At 47.1% G+C, this 22,051-nt stretch overlaps 1 protein-coding gene across 2 annotated transcripts in view; it reads right to left on the bottom strand.

The window, feature by feature from the left end:
- EML5 (EMAP like 5) overlaps window positions 1-22,051 on the bottom strand; it is a 382,142-nt gene that overhangs the window by 250,125 nt on the left and 109,966 nt on the right. For both annotated transcript variants that reach the window (XM_033952880.1, XM_033952881.1), the window contains exon 4: window positions 15,634-15,702. In XM_033952880.1, the coding sequence (XP_033808771.1) occupies window positions 15,634-15,702 (69 nt within the window). The remainder of the gene's footprint in view (window positions 1-15,633; window positions 15,703-22,051) is intronic.

Genomic DNA, 22,051 nt, shown 5'->3' with positions numbered 1-22,051 from the left:
ATCGACAAGATAAATCACCTGGACTGGATGGTATACATCCCAGGGTACTAAAGGAATGCAAACATGAAATTGCTGACCTGCTGTTAGTGATCTGGTAAACTGTTGCTAAAATCTTCTGTAGTACCTGAAGATTGGAGGGTGGCCAATGTTATGCCAGTTTTTAAAAAGGGTTCCAGGGAAGATCTGAGAAATTACAGACCGGTAAGCCTGACTTCAGTACCGGGCAAAATGGTGGAAACAAATATAAGAAATAAAATTGTGGAACACGTAGACCAGGGGTCCCCAAAGTCCCTCCTTGAGGGCCGGAATCCAGTCGGGTTTTCAGGATTTCCCCAATTAATATGCATTGAAAGCAGTGCATGCACACAGATCTCATGCATATTCATTGGGGAAATCTTGAAAACCCGACTGGATTCCGGCCCTCAAGGAGGGACATTGGGGACCCCTGACGTAGACAAACATGATTTAATGAGACAAGAGTCAGCATGGGTTCAGCCAAAGGAGATCTTGCCTCACCAACTTGCTTGACTTTTTTAAAGGTGTGAATACACATGTGGATAACGGTGAGCTGGTTGATATTATAGTGTATCTAGATTTTCAGAAAACTTTCGACAAAGTTCCTCATGAGAGGCTCCTGAGAAAATGAAAAAGTCATGGGATTGGAGGCAAAGTTCAGTTGTGGATTAGGAATTGGTTATCGGATAGAAAACAGAGGGTAGGGTTAAATGGTCATTTTTCACAATGGAGGGGAGTAAACAGTGGAGTGCCGCAGGGGTCTGTACTGGGACCGGTGCTATTTAACTTATTTATAAACGATCTGGAAATTGGAACGATGAGTGAGGTAGAAGGGGTACAAATGGATCGATTTTTCACTCTGTCAAAAATTACAAAGACTAGGGGCACTCAATGAAACTGCAAGGAAATACTTTTAAAACCAATAGGAGGAAATATTTTTCCACTCTGAGAATAGTTAAGCTCTAGGAACGCGTTGCCAGAGGTTGTGGTAAAAGTGGATAGCGTAGCTGGTTTTAAGAATGGTTTCGACAAATTCCTGGAGGAAAAGTACATAGTCTGTTATTAAGACATGGGGGAAGCCTCTGCTTTCCCTGGATTGGTAGTATGAAATGCTGCTACTCCTTGGGATTCTGTATGGAATGTTGCTACTCTGGGGATTCCAGAATCTTGCTATTCTTTGAGATTCTCTATGGAATGTTGCTACACCTTGGGTTTTGGCCAGGTACTAGTGACCTGGATTGGCCACCGTGAGAACAGGATAGTGGGCTTGATGGACCATTGGTCTGACCCAGTAAGGCTATTCTTTTATATTCTTATTCCAGGCCTTGACAGTAGAAACAGAGGGGGCGCAGTAGAGAATGACATGGGGGACAAATTTTTCACCGTTCCCGCAGGAACTCAATTTCCCCATCCCATCACCGTGGGTTTTGACGCTGTCCCTGCTCAATCCTGTAAATTCTGCCTTACCCACACAAGCCTTGAACACTTATGATTTTAAAATGGTTGAGGCTTGTGCAGATGAGGACAGGGATAGGAAAAGAACTCTCTGGGACGAGACGGGAAAATAAGTTCCCGCGGGGATGGAGAAAAATTTGTCCCCGTGCCATTCTCTAGGGCGCAGTATTCGTGCAGCAAATTGACAGCTGCTTGGCTCAGGGAGCCAACTTTATAATGGTAACACAGAAGTGTATCTTTCTGTCCATGGTCTCTGGCTCTGAAAGGGAGGTGAGACAAATTAAAATATATTTTTGCCCCTAGAAGTGAAAGCACAGTTACTGAATCCCCTCTACCTAATCACACAGAGGGCTTGAGACAGAAGATTCAGTGGATTAAGTGGAGGGAGGAGGGAGGGAAATATGGCCTTTGCCTAGGAAATTAGAGGTTGTGGAAGATTGTCCTGTCTGTATAACATTTAATCAATAGGGCTTTTCAGCAGGAGAATTGGGCATCCTCCTGCCCGCGATTACCAGTTTGGGGGGGAGGGGGGTTCCAGGGGGTTTCCGGCAGGAGGACTGGGCATCCTCCTGCCCGCGATTACCAGTTTGGGGGGAGGGGGGTTCCAGGGGGGTTCCGGCAGGAGGACTGGGCATCCTCCTGTCGGCGATGGGACAGGCGGCCGCAACCGCGGTTGCTATACTTATTGCAGCAGGGAGATCCCTTGCTGCCATAAGTATAGCGGCCACGTCTAATTTAACCCGATTCTCTAACCGGCGTCTGTACTATGGATGCCGGTTACAGAATCGAGGTTTAGTGTAGGAACGATTCTGTATAGGACATCTCTCCTGGGCGTCCTATACAGAATCAGGGCCTTAATCTTTGAATTATAGCTTTTTATATTTCATGAATCTCCTGCACACATCTTCTCACCGGGGTGGGAGGGAAGAGAGGGTTGGACTATAGAAGGCATAAAGATAATTTGATATTTTTAGTATATACTAAGAAATAAGATATACAATGAATTAATGTATTGCTTTATGTTTGAATATATGATACATGTTTTAAAAATGCATTTGAATTATTAATAAAGTAATTTAAAAAAATTAATGTGCTCTTAAAGGTATATCCAGGGCCAGCTTATCCATTTGCTGTTTTTCTCTCCTTCAATTTTTGCCATACATCCATCTTTAGCATTAACTGTTAACATTCAACTTCCATTTTTCTGCTTTCTTCTCAAAATTTATCTACTTTTCCATGTCTTCCCTTCCCATCTATCCATGTGTACCATCTCCTCCCTCTTTCTTCTCCCCTATTCCCATCTATCCATAAGAAGCATTTCTGGCTATTCTCAAAACTGTAACACTTCCCCCCTCTTAGGCCTCTCACCTTCCCCTTTACACCTAACTCTTTAATCTCTCCACTGTAGTTCCTCTCTCATCCTTCTTCCTGTAAACCGTGCCAAGCTCCACATTCGTGGAGATGGTGCGGTATATAAACCCAAGGTTTAGTTTAGTTTAGTTCTTATCTCTTCCCTGCCGCACCCATTGCTGTGCACCATCTCCTCCCTCCGTCTCCCCTTCCATTCCAACTCTGTGCACCATCTCCTCCCTTTCCCATGGTCTGTCTTCCCCCTTCCCCCTCATATGGTCTGACATCTTTCTCCTCTCCTTCCCATAGCCTGGAATCTCTCTCTCCTTCCCTCCCTCTTCCTGAGGTCTAACATCTCTCTCCTCTCCTTTCTGTGGTCTGGCATCTCTCCTCCCTGCAGTCTGGAATATCTCTCTCCCCTCCTTCCCTTCCAGCCTGTGGTGTGGCATTTCTCTCTCTCTCCTTCCCATTCCAGTGGTCTGACTTCTCTCTCTTCCCCATGCAGATATCTCTACCTCACTCCTCTCCCACCACCATATCCAATAATTCTCTCTCCTTCTCTCTCTGCCCAACAATTCTCCTCTTTCTTCATCTCCTCATGTGCACCATCTCTCACCCAAGGGCATCTGTGCATACGTGGATGCAGCATGCGTGACGTCATTGTATCGTGTCCGCGAATGCGCAGATGCTGCCTGGGGGTGGGGCTGGGGGCGGAACTGGGCGGTCCTGGGGGCGTGACCATGGGTCCGGATTTTCCCAAAGCAAAATCTGGCAACCCTAATCCTTCTTTTGTACCTGTTTGGCCACTTTAAGATCATTAATTATGGTCACCTCCAAGTGCTTCATTTCCTACATACTGTACTGTTCCCTCAGGTTTTAAATTTAAGATGAATATGGCTCAGATTCAAATGCACTTTCTTTTCACAAAAGCAACAATTTATGAGCTTCAGTGAACTGACAACAACGAGAGAATAAAAAGAGCTGATTATCTATTCTCAGGAGAGTAAAATGGAATCACAGTCTGGAAGCACCATGTTCTCTTTGTATAGCAAAGCAGTTTTATGCGTTCGCTGGTTTATCACAGGAGAGATATTACAGAACACATCATTTTTACATTGCTTCAAATCTCAGTCAACTGTGTACCAGAATACAAAGCACGATTCGTCTTTCTGTTGGTTATCCCCTCCTAGTGCTAAGCTCCAAGAGGAGTTTGGTTTGTTCCATATTTATCTTTTTCCGCTTTTTAAAGATAAAATCCGCAAAGTAAAAAAAAAAAAGTAAAGCAGTATTCCAAATAACTGACACAATTACTCTTCTTGTAAGACGTGTTTAGAATCTAATTAGGGGTTAAAAGCAAATCTGTCTATATTCAGCCCAATATTTGAAGGGACTTAGGCCCAGATTCACTAAAGGTAGCGATTCAATCTCTGTTGGCCGATTACTGGCCGATTTTGAAACAGCGATTGATACACTACCTTTTTTGCACGCGAATGATTTGCACAGATTTCAAAAATAGCGACTTGGAAGGTTGGGTGAGGAAAATGTCCATCTGCCCCTTTATGGACATTTTTTCTTTTTTTGAAAATGAGCCCCAATTCTATCTTGTAAAAGAGCTTTTTTAATTTTTTTGCATGGAAACTTAACAAGGAATTGATGCACTTCTCTTGCCTCATAATCATAAGGACCTGTTGTAGAAACATAGAAATAGACGGCAGATAAGGGCCACGGCCCATCTAGTCTGCCCACCCTAATGTCCCTCCCCTATCTTCGCCCTATGAATAGATCCCTCCCCTACCTTCGCCCTGTGAATAGATCCCATGTGACGATCCCATTTGGCCTTAAAATCAGGCACGCTGCTGGCCTCGATCACCTGCAGTGGAAGACTATTCCAGCGATCAACCACCCTTTCTGTGAAAAAGAATTTCCTGGTGTCAGCTCGTAGTTTCCCTCCCCTAATTTTCCACGGATGCCCCCTTGTTGTCGTGGGACCTTTGAAAAGAAAGATATCTTCCTCCGCCTCTATGCGGCCCGTGAGATACTTGAACGTCTCGATCATGTCCCCCCTCTCTCTGCGCTCCTCGAGTGAGTATAGCTGCAATTTGTCTAGCCGCTCCTCGTATGGGAGATCCTTGAGTCCCGAGACCGTCCGGGTGGCCATTCTCTGAACCGACTCCAGTCTCAGCACATTCAACATCTGTTATTTAACTCACCCTGGTGTGCACTGTTCATTTGCACACAAAACAGCTGAGCAACACCCTTTCGTATGACCTGATTAACTGAGCTTTCTTCCCTATGCAGACAGAATGGGGTAAAAGGTAAGTCGGATCCTAAAGGACAAGTTTTACCCATGTCCTTGGGAACTGTTCATTTTCTTAGAACTCATGATTAGGCCTCCATAGCCACTGAGCCAATTCTGCTTTATAATTTGTCAGGCAGTATAGATTTTCAATCAGACTCTTGTGACTTCAACTGGATTCAAGTCATGGTGTTTGACAGGTGCTTCATAATAAAATATTGATATATTTGCTCCTTTCACTTTTCTTTTTAAAATACAAACATTTCAGAATCTATGCTGCCATTTCTGTAGGTGGTTTTCCCCTGGCGAGGCCCATTCCCTTAAAAAGCTATCTGATTCAGCAAGGAACAGTGACAAAGCTTATTAGGTGATACAGAACAAAGTGACAGTGGTGTATTTATTTTGGCATTTATAAAGTACCTTAAATTGAAGATCTCAAACAGGGCTGGACTTTTAAAAAGACTGCGGCTCGTGAGGCAACTTTTGAATTAGCACCTTTCCCCTTTCCCATGATCCTTCCCCTCTCTCTCAAGCCCTACTTCTACTACTTATCACTTAAATAGCACTGGAAAGCGTACACAGCACTGTACATTTTGACATTTATTGATGGTCCCTGCTCAGAAGAGTTTACAATCTAACTTGGACAGACATGACAAAGAGGGTAGGGGATGCAGGATCCAAGGTGAGAGGAGTTAGGAGTCGAAAGCACTCTCCAAGAGGTGGGCTTTTAAATGGGCCTTGAACACTGCCAGAGACGGAGCCCGCCGTTGGAATTCGGACAGCTTGTTCCAAGCATATGGTGCAGCAAGGCAGAAGGGACGGAGTCTGGAGTTGGCAGCTGAAGAGAAGGGCACAGATAGGAGGGGCTTACCAGCTGAGCGGAGCTCACGATGGGAGGGCGGGAACATAGGGGGAGATAAGTGAAGAGAGATAGTGAGGGGCAGCTGAGTGAGTGCATTTGTAGATCAGTAAGAGGACTTTGAATTGTATTCGGAAACGGATGGGAAACCAATGACGTGACTTTAGGAGATGAATAATATGAGTAAAGCGGCTCTCCTGGAATATGAGTGGTGCAGCCGAATTCTGGACGCGATTCACGCACAGTGCTTTCAGTCAGCCCCAGAGCTTTCTTCTGCTGCATACGGCCCCACCAGAAACAGAAGTTTCATTAGAGAAGGCGAAATGTAGCAGAGGGATGACTCTGGGCCAGCCACAGGCAGTCTCTGTGAATCACTGGCAGCCTCTAGAAGTAAAGGCAAGCTTGAAGGTAGGCATGGGGAAGGGAGGTCTGAGAGAGAGGGAGGAGGGCCAGACCGTGTGTGGGGATGGGGTGGGGGTGTGGGGTAGGAATATAGGGATATCCTGGACCACAGAGGGCCTAGAACAGGCACGGGTTATTTTCAAGTTGGGTTATATATATTACAAAGTTCTAGCTGGTGATGCTTCTTCTCATTTGACAGAATTATTTTGTTTTACTTCTTTTAAAATTTTCTCGAAGTGCTAAGGCCCCTCTGACTTTTCCATCGGCGAAAGGCTGTAAATTAAAAAGATATCATGATCGGATGCTTTCATATCAGGCTGCTATCTGGGATAAGGAACTGAAATCTTTATCACTAATATCTGTATCTTACCTACACTTTAGGAGACAACTTAAGACTTACTTATTCTCAAAGTTCTTGGGTCCTTAATTTCTAACTCTCATCTATTGTGTATTCCTAGCTAATCTTGTGTAAACTGCATATAACTTAAAGGTAACACGGTCTAGAATGGATTTTTATGTTATGTTATGTTACTTAATTCTGGTTTTTGAGATCCACAGGCAGGCCTGGTTTTCAGAATATCCACATTGAATATATATGAGAGAGATTTGCATACCAAGGAGGCAATGCATGCAAATCTCTCTCATGCATATTCATTGTGGATATCCTGAAATCCTGGCCTAACTGTGGACCTCGAAGACCAGAATTGAGTAGCCCTTGCCTAGAGGAGAACAGTGGTTTTATTGCTCTCTATCACCTGGTCCACAGGCTAAGTTGGCCCTGGCCTCAAAACATTTTACATAAAGTTTATTAGCCTCTGCACAAAATAGTCATACAAGGCTGAAGAATATGAATAGGCTGGAGAGAGGACCCCATTCTGCACACCTGTGTTGATACTCAGCTAGTGGCAATATCCAGCACTTAACTGGCTAAGGTGAACAGCATAACTTCAGGCGTAATAGGGCAGAGTACAGTACTGGGGTTTAAGAAAGGATTGGACAATTTCCTGCTGGAAAAGGGGATAGAGGAGTATAGATAGAGGATTACTGCACAGGTCCTGGACCTGTTGTGCCGCCGCGTGAGCGGACTTCTGGGCATGATGGACCTCAGGTCTGACCCAGGAGAGGCATTGCTTATGTTCTTATGTTCAGAGCACCATTGAGCACTGAGATATCAAATGCTAGTGCCTAGATCAGGGGTGTCAAAGTCCCTCCTCAAGGGCCGCCATCCAGTCGGGTTTTCAGGATTTCCCCAATGAATATGCATTGAAAGCAGTGCATGCAAATAGATCTCATGCGTATTCATTGGGGAAATCCTGAAAACCCGACTGGACTGCGGCCCTCGAGGAGGGACTTTGACACCCCTGGCCTAGATTAAGAGTCAAGAAGTAGCTTAATGGTTAGAGTAGTGAGGCCAAGAACCAGTGGAGCCTGGTTCAAATTGCACTACAGCTTTGTGTGATCTTGGGCAAGTCATGTAACCTTCCACTGCCTCAGGTACAAACTCAGATTGAGCCCTCCAGGGACAGAGAAATACCCACTGTACCTAAATAGGCACTTCAATGACTTGTAGGTAGTATATAATAAATTAAAATAAAATAAAATATTCCGATCAAATTCAGTACACAGTGGTCTATGCTTTTAAAATCACCAACTCCTGCTGACTGAATATCAGGGGGTTAAATTTTTGAATTTATAAATCACAACAGGGCCGGATTAAGATTAACTGCCACCCTAACCACAGCCCAACAGTGGTGCCCCCTTGGCCCATTCATTGCTTAACTGACAAGACACCGAGACTCAACAAGTGCAGAGAAATTTCATTCTTCCACGTATATATTTATGGTGATTAGAAAAACACTGAATTTCGTGTTGGATAATGGGTGTGGCAGATGGCAGTGAAAGGGTTAAGGGCATGATAGTTAGGGGGGAAAAACTTTCTGGTGCTCCTTTCCCTTGGTGCTCTAAGTACATGCCTATGTGGCTGAATGGTTAATCCAGGGTCTGAGGTGAGTATGGTTTCAGGTGTGGGTGTGGCTGGCATTTGCACTTCTGTCTTAGTGACTATATCACTCAGTACCATCCTTTCCCATACATAACTGTGGTTCTACAAAGGTATTGGCATGAAACATCCAGGCCTATCCGGGCACTTCCTGGTCTCCAGGAGTTATGTAGGGCCTGGCCAATAGTCACCAAATTACCTTTATATTGAAGGCTGACTCTAGGGGTCAGTGTTCCTATTTTGAACACGAAGCTAGACCTTGGTATACAAATCTCTCAATGTGGGAACGGAAGGGGACTGCTCCTACCCTATCTCACTAGGCAATACATTCCATAGGAAAGGACCAGCTACCATAAAACATGAGTCTCTAAATATATCAAGCCTAGTTTGTTTAAAGCTTGGGATGTCAAGAAGAGACTGACTACCTGAGTCTAGAGCAGCGATGGCGAACCTATGGCACGCGTGCCAGCTGTGGCACGCGAAGGCCTTGCAGCTGGCACGCGGGAAGGTCCGCAATTAAGATATGCGGCGCGGCGGGAGGTGAGTGTGCCGGTGTCTGCTTTGCAGCTCACCTGGCAACAGGGCCGGACTGGCCACTGGGAGGACCGGGCATTGTCCCGGTGGGCTGCGGCCCATCCTCCTGTGCTGGCTGCAGTCCTGTGAGTGGATGTTTAGCCTGCCTGTCTTCCCCTTAGTATCCTATGAGCCAGGCAGTGTGTGAGGGGGAAGTGGGGGGAGGAAGAGAAGCTTCACACTGAGTCTATCACAGGAACTCAGTGAGGCTGTAGTGTGACTCCACATGTGACATCTGTAATCAGGAACAGTTCCTAGTGCTCCCATGCTAGAGAGGTGAGGATATGGGGGATGTTAATGTGTCTAATAATGTGCTCCTCTGTAAAAACCTCTGTATCTTCCATGGGGGACATGCTAAATTCGAGGAAATAAAAAAGCTGCTTATGATGATTGCATAGAGAAGTTCAGTAAGCTGAGAGGAGGGCTGGGCTCTCTGTGAACAACCAACACACTAATCCTATTTGTCTAGGTGTCCAGGTTAGGGTTGCACAAGTCCGGTTTTCACCCAGACAGTATATTTTTTGACCAAAACGGATGTCTACAATTAGTAAAATTCCCCAATCACATATTTTTTTATGGGGACGGATTTGTATACAGCACTTCATTAGATTTTTTTTATTATACAAATTTATCTTTTGTAGACTTGAAGTCTTGAACAAAGAAAATGAGTACAGCAAAAAAAGCAAAAACATAGTGGAAGACCATTCCAAGAGGCCTGGACAGAGACATATGGAGTGATTGAACTCAGTGGGAAAGCATTGTGTATTATGTGTAATGAAAGTGTTGTGTCTCGCACATCAAGTGTCAAACGTCACTTTGAGACCAACCATAACAGTGTTGCTGAACTTGGTTTAGCTCAAAGAAAAGAGTTCCTTGTAGGAAAATTAAAGAAATATCACTCCCAGTCTCTTAGTTTTAGCAACTATCTTTCAAAAACTAATCATCTTACAGTTGCCAGCTTTCAAATTTCACTGTGCATGGCAAAACATGGTAAGCCCCTCTCTGATGGAGATTTTATCAAAAAGGCAATTTTGGCTGGGAGTAATTCACTCTTCCATGATTTCCAAAACAAGGATAAAATTGTGCAGCGCATCTCTGAGATGCCGCTAAGCAGAAATACTGCAAAAGATAGGGTTCTGCGAATGGCTGCTGATGTTAGTCAACAGCTTACTTGCGACTTACAAAAAGCACCCTTCTACTCCATGTGCTTGGATGAAAGTACAGATATTACTAACCATGCAAGACTAGCGCTCATTTTGCGTTATGCTACTGGTGACATCATGAGAGAAGAGCTGGTAAAACTGCTGTCTTTGCCTGGAAGAACACAAGGGATAGATATCCACAATGCTGTGATGGAGGCTTTTTCATCACTAGACATAAGTCCAGAAAAAGTGGTTTCAGTTACTAGCGATGGAGCACCTAGCATGGTGGGGACAACATCAGGATTCATTCATTTCTTTGCTAAGGAAGCAAAACATCCACTGATTCAATTTCACTGCATAATACATCAAGAGGCTCTCTGTGCCAAAGAAAGCAGCAAAAAACTTGACGATGTCCTCAAAGATGTAACAAAAATGGTGAACTTCATCATGGCGCGTGCTCTTAATTTTCGACAATTTCAAGCCCTTCTTGATGAGGTTCAGGCACAATATAACACTTTACTGATGTACAATAATGTCCGGTGGCTGAGCAGAGGACGAGTGTTAGAGAGATTTGTGGCCTGCTTGGAAGAAGTTAGGCTATTTATGAACGAAAAGGGGGAAGACTATCCTCAACTCACCAACATGGCCTGGCTTACCAACCTCATGTTCTTTACAGATTTTACTAACCACTTTAATGTACTAAACAAAAAATTACAAGGCATGGGAAAAACAGCTGAAAGCATGTTTAGTGACATCAAAGCTTTTGAGAGAAAATTGCATGTTTTTGAAAAAGACCTTGAGAGTGGACAGCTAAAATATTTTCCCAACCTAAAAATACATTTGGATAATTCTACAACATTTGTGGACAGTCATAAAAAACACCAGGAAATCCACAAAGCATATTCCACCATTGTAGCCGAAGCAAAGGAGAATTTTAGTAAAAGATTTTCTCAGTTCCGTAAGATGGAGACAACCCTTTCATTTATAACTTCCCCAGAAAAGTCCACATTTGAAGATCGTGATCTTTCCTGCTTACAGTGGTTGGATATTCAAAATTTGGAAATGGAGCTACTGGAATTTCAAGAAAGCTCTATCTGGAAAAGTAAATTCAATGACCTGCGTGCGGCTCTTGAACGTATTGAGTGTGAAAGGGTGACAAATGAAATCACTGCTAGCAGTTCTGAAAATGAAATCCTAAAAGCGTGGAATTCTCTGCCAGACAATTGTAAGTCCATGAAAGCACTTGGGATTGCTCTTTTTACTTTGTTTGGGTCATCCTATGCTTGTGAGCAGCTGTTTTCGGCTTTGAATCATATAAAATCTGATGCTAGAAACAGATTAATGGATGACATGAGTGCTGCATGTGTTGCTCTGAAAATTAACGCACTATGAGCCAAGGATTGACAAGTTATCAGCATGCATGCAACAACAAAAATCACATTAATTTTTTTCAGAGCATGCCCAATGCATATGTTTACATGAAGCAGTGTTTTCAGTTTGCAGTTAAGACACTTTCTAAGTTATTTAAATATTATTTAAAGATGTTATTTAAAAAAGGGACTTTACATGGCCCTGTTGTATTCCAATCTGGAATTTCCAATAAAAACGGTTGGTTTAATTGAAAGCTCTTTTGTTTTCTTTACATCATATTATTAGAAATGTAATGATTTAACTATTTTCTAATTTGATTGTAAATTTTACAAAAAAACATGTATAGACTCTTTGGGAATACACAGTCTTGACACAGTTAACAGTTTTAAGAAGTTTATCTTTTTTTTTTACTCAGGATGCATTTGACATGTTATGTGAATAATACATTTAAAATATATTGTGTAACTGAATCAAATTCTTCCTAAATTCATTAAATTGAATGAAATCATTAAAACATTATAAATTGCCAATAAATTGAAATGAAAACCAAAGGATTGTGAATCAAATTGATTCTCTGACAATACAAAGATTCCAACCTTTAAAAATGATGTTACATAGTTCAGGCAACTTTATAAAGAGTTTTTAGATACTAAAATCTTGTTATTAAGGTTTAATTGACGTGCTGGCACTTTGAGGAAATTCTTTGGTTTTGTGCGGCAGTTTGGGCACTCGGGCTCAAAAAGGTTAGCCATCACTGGTCTAGAGAATGCCCTAGGACAGAGGTAGGCAATTCCAGTCCTCAAGAGCCACAGGCAGGTCAGGTTTTCAGGATATCCACAACGAATATGTATGAGATAGATTTGCATGCACTGCCTCCTTGAGGTGCAAATCTATTTCATGCATATTTATTGTGGATATCCTGAAAACCTGACCTGCCCGTGGCTCTCCAGGACCGGAATTGCACCAGACTGGCTAAGACTCAGAGGTGGCTAGGAGCCAGGGCCAGAAAGGGGATGGGAGAACCAGGAATGGGGGGAAAGTGGTTGGGAAACTGAGGGAGGAGGGAGGAATCATGTGATTGGAACGGATAGGGATCAGGACTGGAAAGGGGGGTAGATTGGTGACCAGGGGATTATGTGGGTGCTAGTGCCCGCTTAGCTAGACAGCCTTTAGTGCAGTCCTGTTTGGCTGCTTAGCTATGCGGGGATTGGCATGCAGATGGCACATGCATGCTAAGTGCTGGCTTCTCTCCACTTCCTGGTCTTGACATGTGCAATTTTTGGCAATATTAAATGGAACTGCCTGTTTAAATGCCACTGAATATCGGTGGCCAGCCTCAACTGCTTGGGTGGAAATAATAATAATAACTTTATTTTTCTATAGTTTCAAGTTTAATAAGATTTGTTATCTACGCAGTATCATATATTTCAATGCGTATAACAATTTTCCAATGCATAAAAAATAAAAGAAAGGGTGGACAAAATATGACATTACATACAAATCATATAAGTTCTAATAAAAACTGATACAAAAAGGGTAAATAGGATGGACTACAGTCTTTAATTTAAAAAAAAAAAAAAAAGAAACATTTAGGGAAGAACATATCGGATGGGATCACATAAAATCCATTAGGATCTGAAGATTTTATATTTGGGAGGTTAAGCTATCTATGTACTGAATGCATCCTTGTACAGAAAGCTTTTTAAGGAGCGCTTGAATTTTTCTAAGGATGGTTCATTACGTAGGTACAGTGGTAAGTTGTCCCACAGCTGAGGAGCAATGACTGAGAAAATGGTAGATCTCCTGGTCCCTATTATTTTTAGAGAACGAATAGTTAGTACATTTTGTTGTATTGATCTGAGAGCCCTGAATGGAGAGTACGGTATCAAAGGTGATTGTTGAATTTTAAAGGTAAGCAATATGATTTTAAAAGTTATTCTATGTGTAATTGGTAGCCAATGTGCAGCTTGTAAAAGTGATATAATGTGGTCATGATGTAATGATTTTTATTGCTGTATTTTGTATTATCTGTAACCTTCTTATTTTTTTATTGGTTATGCCATGGTATAAAGTATTGCAATAATCTAACCTGGAAATGATTAATGAATGAATAAGAGTATTGAGAGCTTCAGGTTTTTCTATACCGCAATATGAGGGTATTTGTCTCCCATCCTGTGTGTACTAAACCTATACCCGATTTTATTTTTGGTTTTATTTTTTTTAATATTGTAATTTAAGATGCCCTCTTCCCTAATGTTTTAATGTTAATTAGCAGTATATGTGATATATGTGGATTTTGTTATTTTATATTTTTATCTGATGTAAATCGCATTGAAATGAGATTTTGCGATCTAATCAAAGAATTTATTAAACTTGAAACTAAACCACAAATAGTTCAGAGCGGATTACAGAGGAAGAGACTGTATACAGACAGCGATAATACAAAAAACTTTTGAAATTATACTAGCATATTAAGATTAATTGAGTTTATCTGGGAGTGTTTTAGGAATGCATCAAGGCAGAAGTGGGGACAGAGAAATTTGTCAAAGAGATAAGTTTTGATTGACTTCCTGAAAGTTTGATAAGAAAGTGTGTTTGAAATAAAGTTGGTTAAACGTTTGTTCCATTTGCCTGCTTGGAATGATAGAGTTCGATCAAATAATCTCTTGTAGGTACAGCCCTTCAAGGCCCCTTTCAAATGTTGGGCCCTAAATTTTTTAAGGTGCTGTAACAATCTAAATGCACATCTTTAATTTAAAGAAGTTATGAAAGGTCGGTCAATATTGAGCCCTCCTTGTAATTTTCCCAACTATTCTTATTTACCGTATTTGCCGGCGTATAAGACGACCCCCCAACTTTTACAGTTAAAATATAGAGTTTGTTATATACTCGCCATATAAGACTACCCCTTCTTCCGCACACCTTCTGCACAACAAATAAAACTTAAAAGAACATCAGAATTTATTTCAACAATTTTAATTAATTCACTAAAGCTGAATAGAACAATAAACCCATGGGAGCTGCCATGCTATTTGTTTTCTAAACTGTTAACCAAACTGAAACTGTCAATGATAGAAGGAAGATAACACATAGAGGGAGAGAGCAAGTCCCTAGCAAGTTTGCTGGCATGACAGTTTCCCTTTAAAAGCCTTCAAAAGCCTCCTGTTCGCCCCCGCAACTTCCTTAAGAGCTAGACTCCACACACGGCCGCATGTGCGAGAGACGTAGTCAAGAGAAAAGGGGTGGGGCCAGAGCGCCGCTGCTTCCCGCTGCGCAGGATGAAGGAGCTGGCACCCTTGTCGCACTGATGTCCCGCCATGGCCCCGCTGATGTCCCGGCAGGTTTACTAGTACCATAAGCACCGTAAGGAGGTAAGGAAGGAGATGTTAGGGCATGTAAACAGTACCCGGCATATAAGACGACCCCCGACTTTGGGGAGGATTTTAAGGTACTGAAAAGTCGTCTTATACGCCGGCAAATACGGTATATATAGTATCTTTTCACAGACCCTCAGAAATGCCACCAGCCACTCAAATGCATATCATAGTGGTTGGATTTATACATTAATTCCTCACCGGGTCAATCCAACTATTTTTTAAATTTTTATATTGATGATTTTAAAAAAGTGCATCAGTGCATAGATAAAACTTTATATAAATATAAAGCTTATACTTAGCTTAGCTTAGGTGGTCCATTCTAAGGGATCCTGTCACCGACATGTTTCACCCTGCTCGGGTTTCATCAGGGTTGAAATCCCTCAGTTAGAGTTGGTTTCCCACAACGCGACCACTCCCAAGATTTCAAAACTTACATCTTTAATTTAAAGACTTTTTTTTTTGACAAACATTTTCAGGGTTATGGGCAGAGGTAGGGTGGTAAGTTCTGGATTAGTGGCTTTTTTTTTCAACTGAGACAATATTTTTGTGATCAATTTGGTGAACAATGCCCACGCTGACGTTCTGTGGTGAATGATGCTAACCATGAACTTGTCTAATAAATGGCTATATGATTATATTGCCTATGTAGGCTGTATTGTTATTTGCCTAGAACTGTGGATAGAGCAGATTATAAAACAAACAAGTACACCTTACATTTTAGCATAAAATACACTTTGAAAAGCATTAATTTGAGCATATAGTGGAAGGTTAAAAAACATGACTTTGGTACAGACCTTGATGTGCTTCACACCACAACTGACAAGTTTGTTTGGTTGGTACAAATCCCAAGCGATATCAAATATCTGGAAAAAAAAAATCAAGACTGCAGTCAACACCCAGACGATAAAGCATACTTGGGTTCCATGGTATCTGTGAAACGGTTCATGTTTGAAGGAAAGAAACACAGTGGGCGAGTTACCCAAGAGGCAAAGGGGTTATCCTGTAAGAAACAAAGACCCAAGATTCAGTAAACTAAACTAAACTAAACTAAATCTTGGGTTTATATACCGCATCATCTCCGCAGATGGAGCTCGACACGGTTTACATGGTTAGGGAAGGAACGGAACTCCAGTGGAATTATATAAGTATGAGAGAAGAGAGGTTGGTGTGAGAGTGCCAGGAGCGTAAATAAATAAATAAATAAAGTCCGGGATCGTCGCTAAATGCCCATTTTCCGATCCGGCCATGCAAATGAGTAAAACCCCATGCAAAACAGCCAAGCGACTGATTCACTTACATTTGCTTGGCTATTTTGCATCGGGTTTTATGATCCCAAAACCCAACTGCTTTAGACTGTTGGTAACTGTGTTACCGACAGGTCTGCCCGTTGTTATTTTTTCATTTTTTTTTGCAATGGCACAGATATTTTGCCAAATAAAAAAAGAATGAAAAAAATAAAAGCCTTCCGACAGTGCCCCCCCCCCGACAAAGCCCCCCTCCCTCCCCGAACCCCCCAAAATGGCAAAATGGCAGGAGGGATGCCCATTCCCTCCTGCCACCAGACTTTTCACCTGACATGCCCCCAGCACAAAATATGGCAGGAGGGATGCCCACTCCCTCCTGCCATCAGACACTTCCCCCAACGCCCCCCCCCCCACTGCCAAACCTAAGTATAGCAGAAGGGATGCCCACTCCCTCCTGCCATCAGACACTTCCCCCAACGCCCCCCCCCCCACTGCCAAACCTAAGTATAGCAGAAGGGATGCCCACTCCCTCCTGCCATCAGACACTTCCCCCAACGCCCCCCCCCCACTGCCAAACCTAAGTATAGCAGAAGGGATGCCCACTCCCTCCTGCCATCAGACACTTCCCCCAACGCCCCCCCCCCCACTGCCAAACCTAAGTATAGCAGAAGGGATGCCCACTCCCTCCTGCCATCAGACACTTCCCCCAACACCCCCCCCCCACTGCCAAACCTAAGTATAGCAGAAGGGATGCCCACTCCCTCCTGCCATCAGACACTTCCCCCAACGCCCCCCCCCCCCACTGCCAAACCTAAGTATAGCAGAAGGGATGCCCACTCCCTCCTGCCATCAGACACTTCCCCCAACGCCCCCCCCCCACTGCCAAACCTAAGTATAGCAGAAGGGATGCCCACTCCCTCCTGCCATCAGACACTTCCCCCAACGCCCCCCCCCCCACTGCCAAACCTAAGTATAGCAGAAGGGATGCCCACTCCCTCCTGCCATCAGACACTTCCCCCAACGCCCCCCCCCCCACTGCCAAACCTAAGTATAGCAGAAGGGATGCCCACTCCCTCCTGCCATCAGACACTTCCCCCAACGCCCCCCCCCCCACTGCCAAACCTAAGTATAGCAGAAGGGATGCCCACTCCCTCCTGCCATCAGACACTTCCCCCAACGCCCCCCCCCCCCCACTGCCAAACCTAAGTATAGCAGAAGGGATGCCCACTCCCTCCTGCCATCAGACACTTCCCCCAACGCCCCCCCCCCACTGCCAAACCTAAGTATAGCAGAAGGGATGCCCACTCCCTCCTGCCATCAGACACTTCCCCCAACGCCCCCCCCCCCCACTGCCAAACCTAAGTATAGCAGAAGGGATGCCCACTCCCTCCTGCCATCAGACACTTCCCCCAACGCCCCCCCCCCACTGCCAAACCTAAGTATAGCAGAAGGGATGCCCACTCCCTCCTGCCATCAGACACTTCCCCCAACGCCCCCCCCCCACTGCCAAACCTAAGTATAGCAGAAGGGATGCCCACTCCCTCCTGCCATCAGACACTTCCCCCAACGCCCCCCCCCCACTGCCAAACCTAAGTATAGCAGAAGGGATGCCCACTCCCTCCTGCCATCAGACACTTCCCCCAACGCCCCCCCCCCCACTGCCAAACCTAAGTATAGCAGAAGGGATGCCCACTCCCTCCTGCCATCAGACACTTCCCCCAACGCCCCCCCCCCACTGCCAAACCTAAGTATAGCAGAAGGGATGCCCACTCCCTCCTGCCATCAGACACTTCCCCCAACGCCCCCCCCCCCACTGCCAAACCTAAGTATAGCAGAAGGGATGCCCACTCCCTCCTGCCATCAGACACTTCCCCCAACGCCCCCCCCCCACTGCCAAACCTAAGTATAGCAGAAGGGATGCCCACTCCCTCCTGCCATCAGACACTTCCCCCAACGCCCCCCCCCCACTGCCAAACCTAAGTATAGCAGAAGGGATGCCCACCTCCCTCCTGCCATCAGACACTTCCCCCAACGCCCCCCCCCCACTGCCAAACCTAAGTATAGCAGAAGGGATGCCCACTCCCTCCTGCCATCAGACACTTCCCCCAACGCCCCCCCCCCACTGCCAAACCTAAGTATAGCAGAAGGGATGCCCACTCCCTCCTGCCATCAGACACTTCCCCCAACGCCCCCCCCACTGCCAAACCTAAGTATAGCAGAAGGGATGCCCACTCCCTCCTGCCATCAGACACTTCCCCCAACGCCCCCCCCCCCACTGCCAAACCTAAGTATAGCAGAAGGGATGCCCACTCCCTCCTGCCATCAGACACTTCCCCCAACGCCCCCCCCCCCACTGCCAAACCTAAGTATAGCAGAAGGGATGCCCACTCCCTCCTGCCATCAGACACTTCCCCCAACGCCCCCCCCCCACTGCCAAACCTAAGTATAGCAGAAGGGATGCCCACTCCCTCCTGCCATCAGACACTTCCCCCAACGCCCCCCCCCCCACTGCCAAACCTAAGTATAGCAGAAGGGATGCCCACTCCCTCCTGCCATCAGACACTTCCCCCAACGCCCCCCCCCCCCACTGCCAAACCTAAGTATAGCAGAAGGGATGCCCACTCCCTCCTGCCATCAGACACTTCCCCCAACGCCCCCCCCCCCACTGCCAAACCTAAGTATAGCAGAAGGGATGCCCACTCCCTCCTGCCATCAGACACTTCCCCCAACGCCCCCCCCCCACTGCCAAACCTAAGTATAGCAGAAGGGATGCCCACTCCCTCCTGCCATCAGACACTTCCCCCAACGCCCCCCCCCCCACTGCCAAACCTAAGTATAGCAGAAGGGATGCCCACTCCCTCCTGCCATCAGACACTTCCCCCAACGCCCCCCCCCCCACTGCCAAACCTAAGTATAGCAGAAGGGATGCCCACTCCCTCCTGCCATCAGACACTTCCCCCAACGCCCCCCCCCCCCACTGCCAAACCTAAGTATAGCAGAAGGGATGCCCACTCCCTCCTGCCATCAGACACTTCCCCCAACGCCCCCCCCCCCCACTGCCAAACCTAAGTATAGCAGAAGGGATGCCCACTCCCTCCTGCCATCAGACACTTCCCCCAACGCCCCCCCCCCCACTGCCAAACCTAAGTATAGCAGAAGGGATGCCCACTCCCTCCTGCCATCAGACACTTCCCCCAACGCCCCCCCCCCCACTGCCAAACCTAAGTATAGCAGAAGGGATGCCCACTCCCTCCTGCCATCAGACACTTCCCCCAACGCCCCCCCCCCACTGCCAAACCTAAGTATAGCAGAAGGGATGCCCACTCCCTCCTGCCATCAGACACTTCCCCCAACGCCCCCCCCCCACTGCCAAACCTAAGTATAGCAGAAGGGATGCCCACTCCCTCCTGCCATCAGACACTTCCCCCAACGCCCCCCCCCACTGCCAAACCTAAGTATAGCAGAAGGGATGCCCACTCCCTCCTGCCATCAGACACTTCCCCCAACGCCCCCCCCCCCCACTGCCAAACCTAAGTATAGCAGAAGGGATGCCCACTCCCTCCTGCCATCAGACACTTCCCCCAACGCCCCCCCCCCCCACTGCCAAACCTAAGTATAGCAGAAGGGATGCCCACTCCCTCCTGCCATCAGACACTTCCCCCAACGCCCCCCCCCCCACTGCCAAACCTAAGTATAGCAGAAGGGATGCCCACTCCCTCCTGCCATCAGACACTTCCCCCAACGCCCCCCCCCCACTGCCAAACCTAAGTATAGCAGAAGGGATGCCCACTCCCTCCTGCCATCAGACACTTCCCCCAACGCCCCCCCCCCACTGCCAAACCTAAGTATAGCAGAAGGGATGCCCACTCCCTCCTGCCATCAGACACTTCCCCCAACGCCCCCCCCCACTGCCAAACCTAAGTATAGCAGAAGGGATGCCCACTCCCTCCTGCCATCAGACACTTCCCCCAACGCCCCCCCCCACTGCCAAACCTAAGTATAGCAGAAGGGATGCCCACTCCCTCCTGCCATCAGACACTTCCCCCAACGCCCCCCCCCCCCACTGCCAAACCTAAGTATAGCAGAAGGGATGCCCACGTCCCTCCTGCCATCAGACACTTCCCCCAACGCCCCCCCCCCCCACTGCCAAACCTAAGTATAGCAGAAGGGATGCCCACTCCCTCCTGCCATCAGACACTTCCCCCAACGCCCCCCCCCCCACTGCCAAACCTAAGTATAGCAGAAGGGATGCCCACTCCCTCCTGCCATCAGACACTTCCCCCAACGCCCCCCCCCCACTGCCAAACCTAAGTATAGCAGAAGGGATGCCCACTCCCTCCTGCCATCAGACACTTCCCCCAACGCCCCCCCCCCCCACTGCCAAACCTAAGTATAGCAGAAGGGATGCCCACTCCCTCCTGCCATCAGACACTTCCCCCAACGCCCCCCCCCCCACTGCCAAACCTAAGTATAGCAGAAGGGATGCCCACTCCCTCCTGCCATCAGACACTTCCCCCAACGCCCCCCCCCCCACTGCCAAACCTAAGTATAGCAGAAGGGATGCCCACGTCCCTCCTGCCATCAGACACTTCCCCCAACGCCCCCCCCCCACTGCCAAACCTAAGTATAGCAGAAGGGATGCCCACATCCCTCCTGCCATCAGACACTTCCCCCAACGCCCCCCCCCACTGCCAAACCTAAGTATAGCAGAAGGGATGCCCACTCCCTCCTGCCATCAGACACTTCCCCCAACGCCCCCCCCCCCACTGCCAAACCTAAGTATAGCAGAAGGGATGCCCACTCCCTCCTGCCATCAGACACTTCCCCCAACGCCCCCCCCCCCACTGCCAAACCTAAGTATAGCAGAAGGGATGCCCACTCCCTCCTGCCATCAGACACTTCCCCCAACGCCCCCCCCCCCACTGCCAAACCTAAGTATAGCAGAAGGGATGCCCACTCCCTCCTGCCATCAGACACTTCCCCCAACGCCCCCCCCCCCCACTGCCAAACCTAAGTATAGCAGAAGGGATGCCCACTCCCTCCTGCCATCAGACACTTCCCCCAACGCCCCCCCCCCCACTGCCAAACCTAAGTATAGCAGAAGGGATGCCCACTCCCTCCTGCCATCAGACACTTCCCCCAACGCCCCCCCCCCCACTGCCAAACCTAAGTATAGCAGAAGGGATGCCCACTCCCTCCTGCCATCAGACACTTCCCCCAACGCCCCCCCCCCCCCACTGCCAAACCTAAGTATAGCAGAAGGGATGCCCACTCCCTCCTGCCATCAGACACTTCCCCCAACGCCCCCCCCCCCACTGCCAAACCTAAGTATAGCAGAAGGGATGCCCACTCCCTCCTGCCATCAGACACTTCCCCCAACGCCCCCCCCCCCCACTGCCAAACCTAAGTATAGCAGAAGGGATGCCCACTCCCTCCTGCCATCAGACACTTCCCCCAACGCCCCCCCCCCACTGCCAAACCTAAGTATAGCAGAAGGGATGCCCACTCCCTCCTGCCATCAGACACTTCCCCCAACGCCCCCCCCCCACTGCCAAACCTAAGTATAGCAGAAGGGATGCCCACTCCCTCCTGCCATCAGACACTTCCCCCAACGCCCCCCCCCCACTGCCAAACCTAAGTATAGCAGAAGGGATGCCCACTCCCTCCTGCCATCAGACACTTCCCCCAACGCCCCCCCCCCACTGCCAAACCTAAGTATAGCAGAAGGGATGCCCACTCCCTCCTGCCATCAGACACTTCCCCCAACGCCCCCCCCCCACTGCCAAACCTAAGTATAGCAGAAGGGATGCCCACTCCCTCCTGCCATCAGACACTTCCCCCAACGCCCCCCCCCCACTGCCAAACCTAAGTATAGCAGAAGGGATGCCCACTCCCTCCTGCCATCAGACACTTCCCCCAACGCCCCCCCCCCCACTGCCAAACCTAAGTATAGCAGAAGGGATGCCCA

This window comes from Geotrypetes seraphini, chromosome 7 (assembly GCF_902459505.1).
Source record: "Geotrypetes seraphini chromosome 7, aGeoSer1.1, whole genome shotgun sequence".
NCBI classification, from domain to species: Eukaryota; Metazoa; Chordata; class Amphibia; order Gymnophiona; family Dermophiidae; genus Geotrypetes; species Geotrypetes seraphini.
This window is presented reverse-complemented; position numbering and strand designations above follow the sequence as displayed.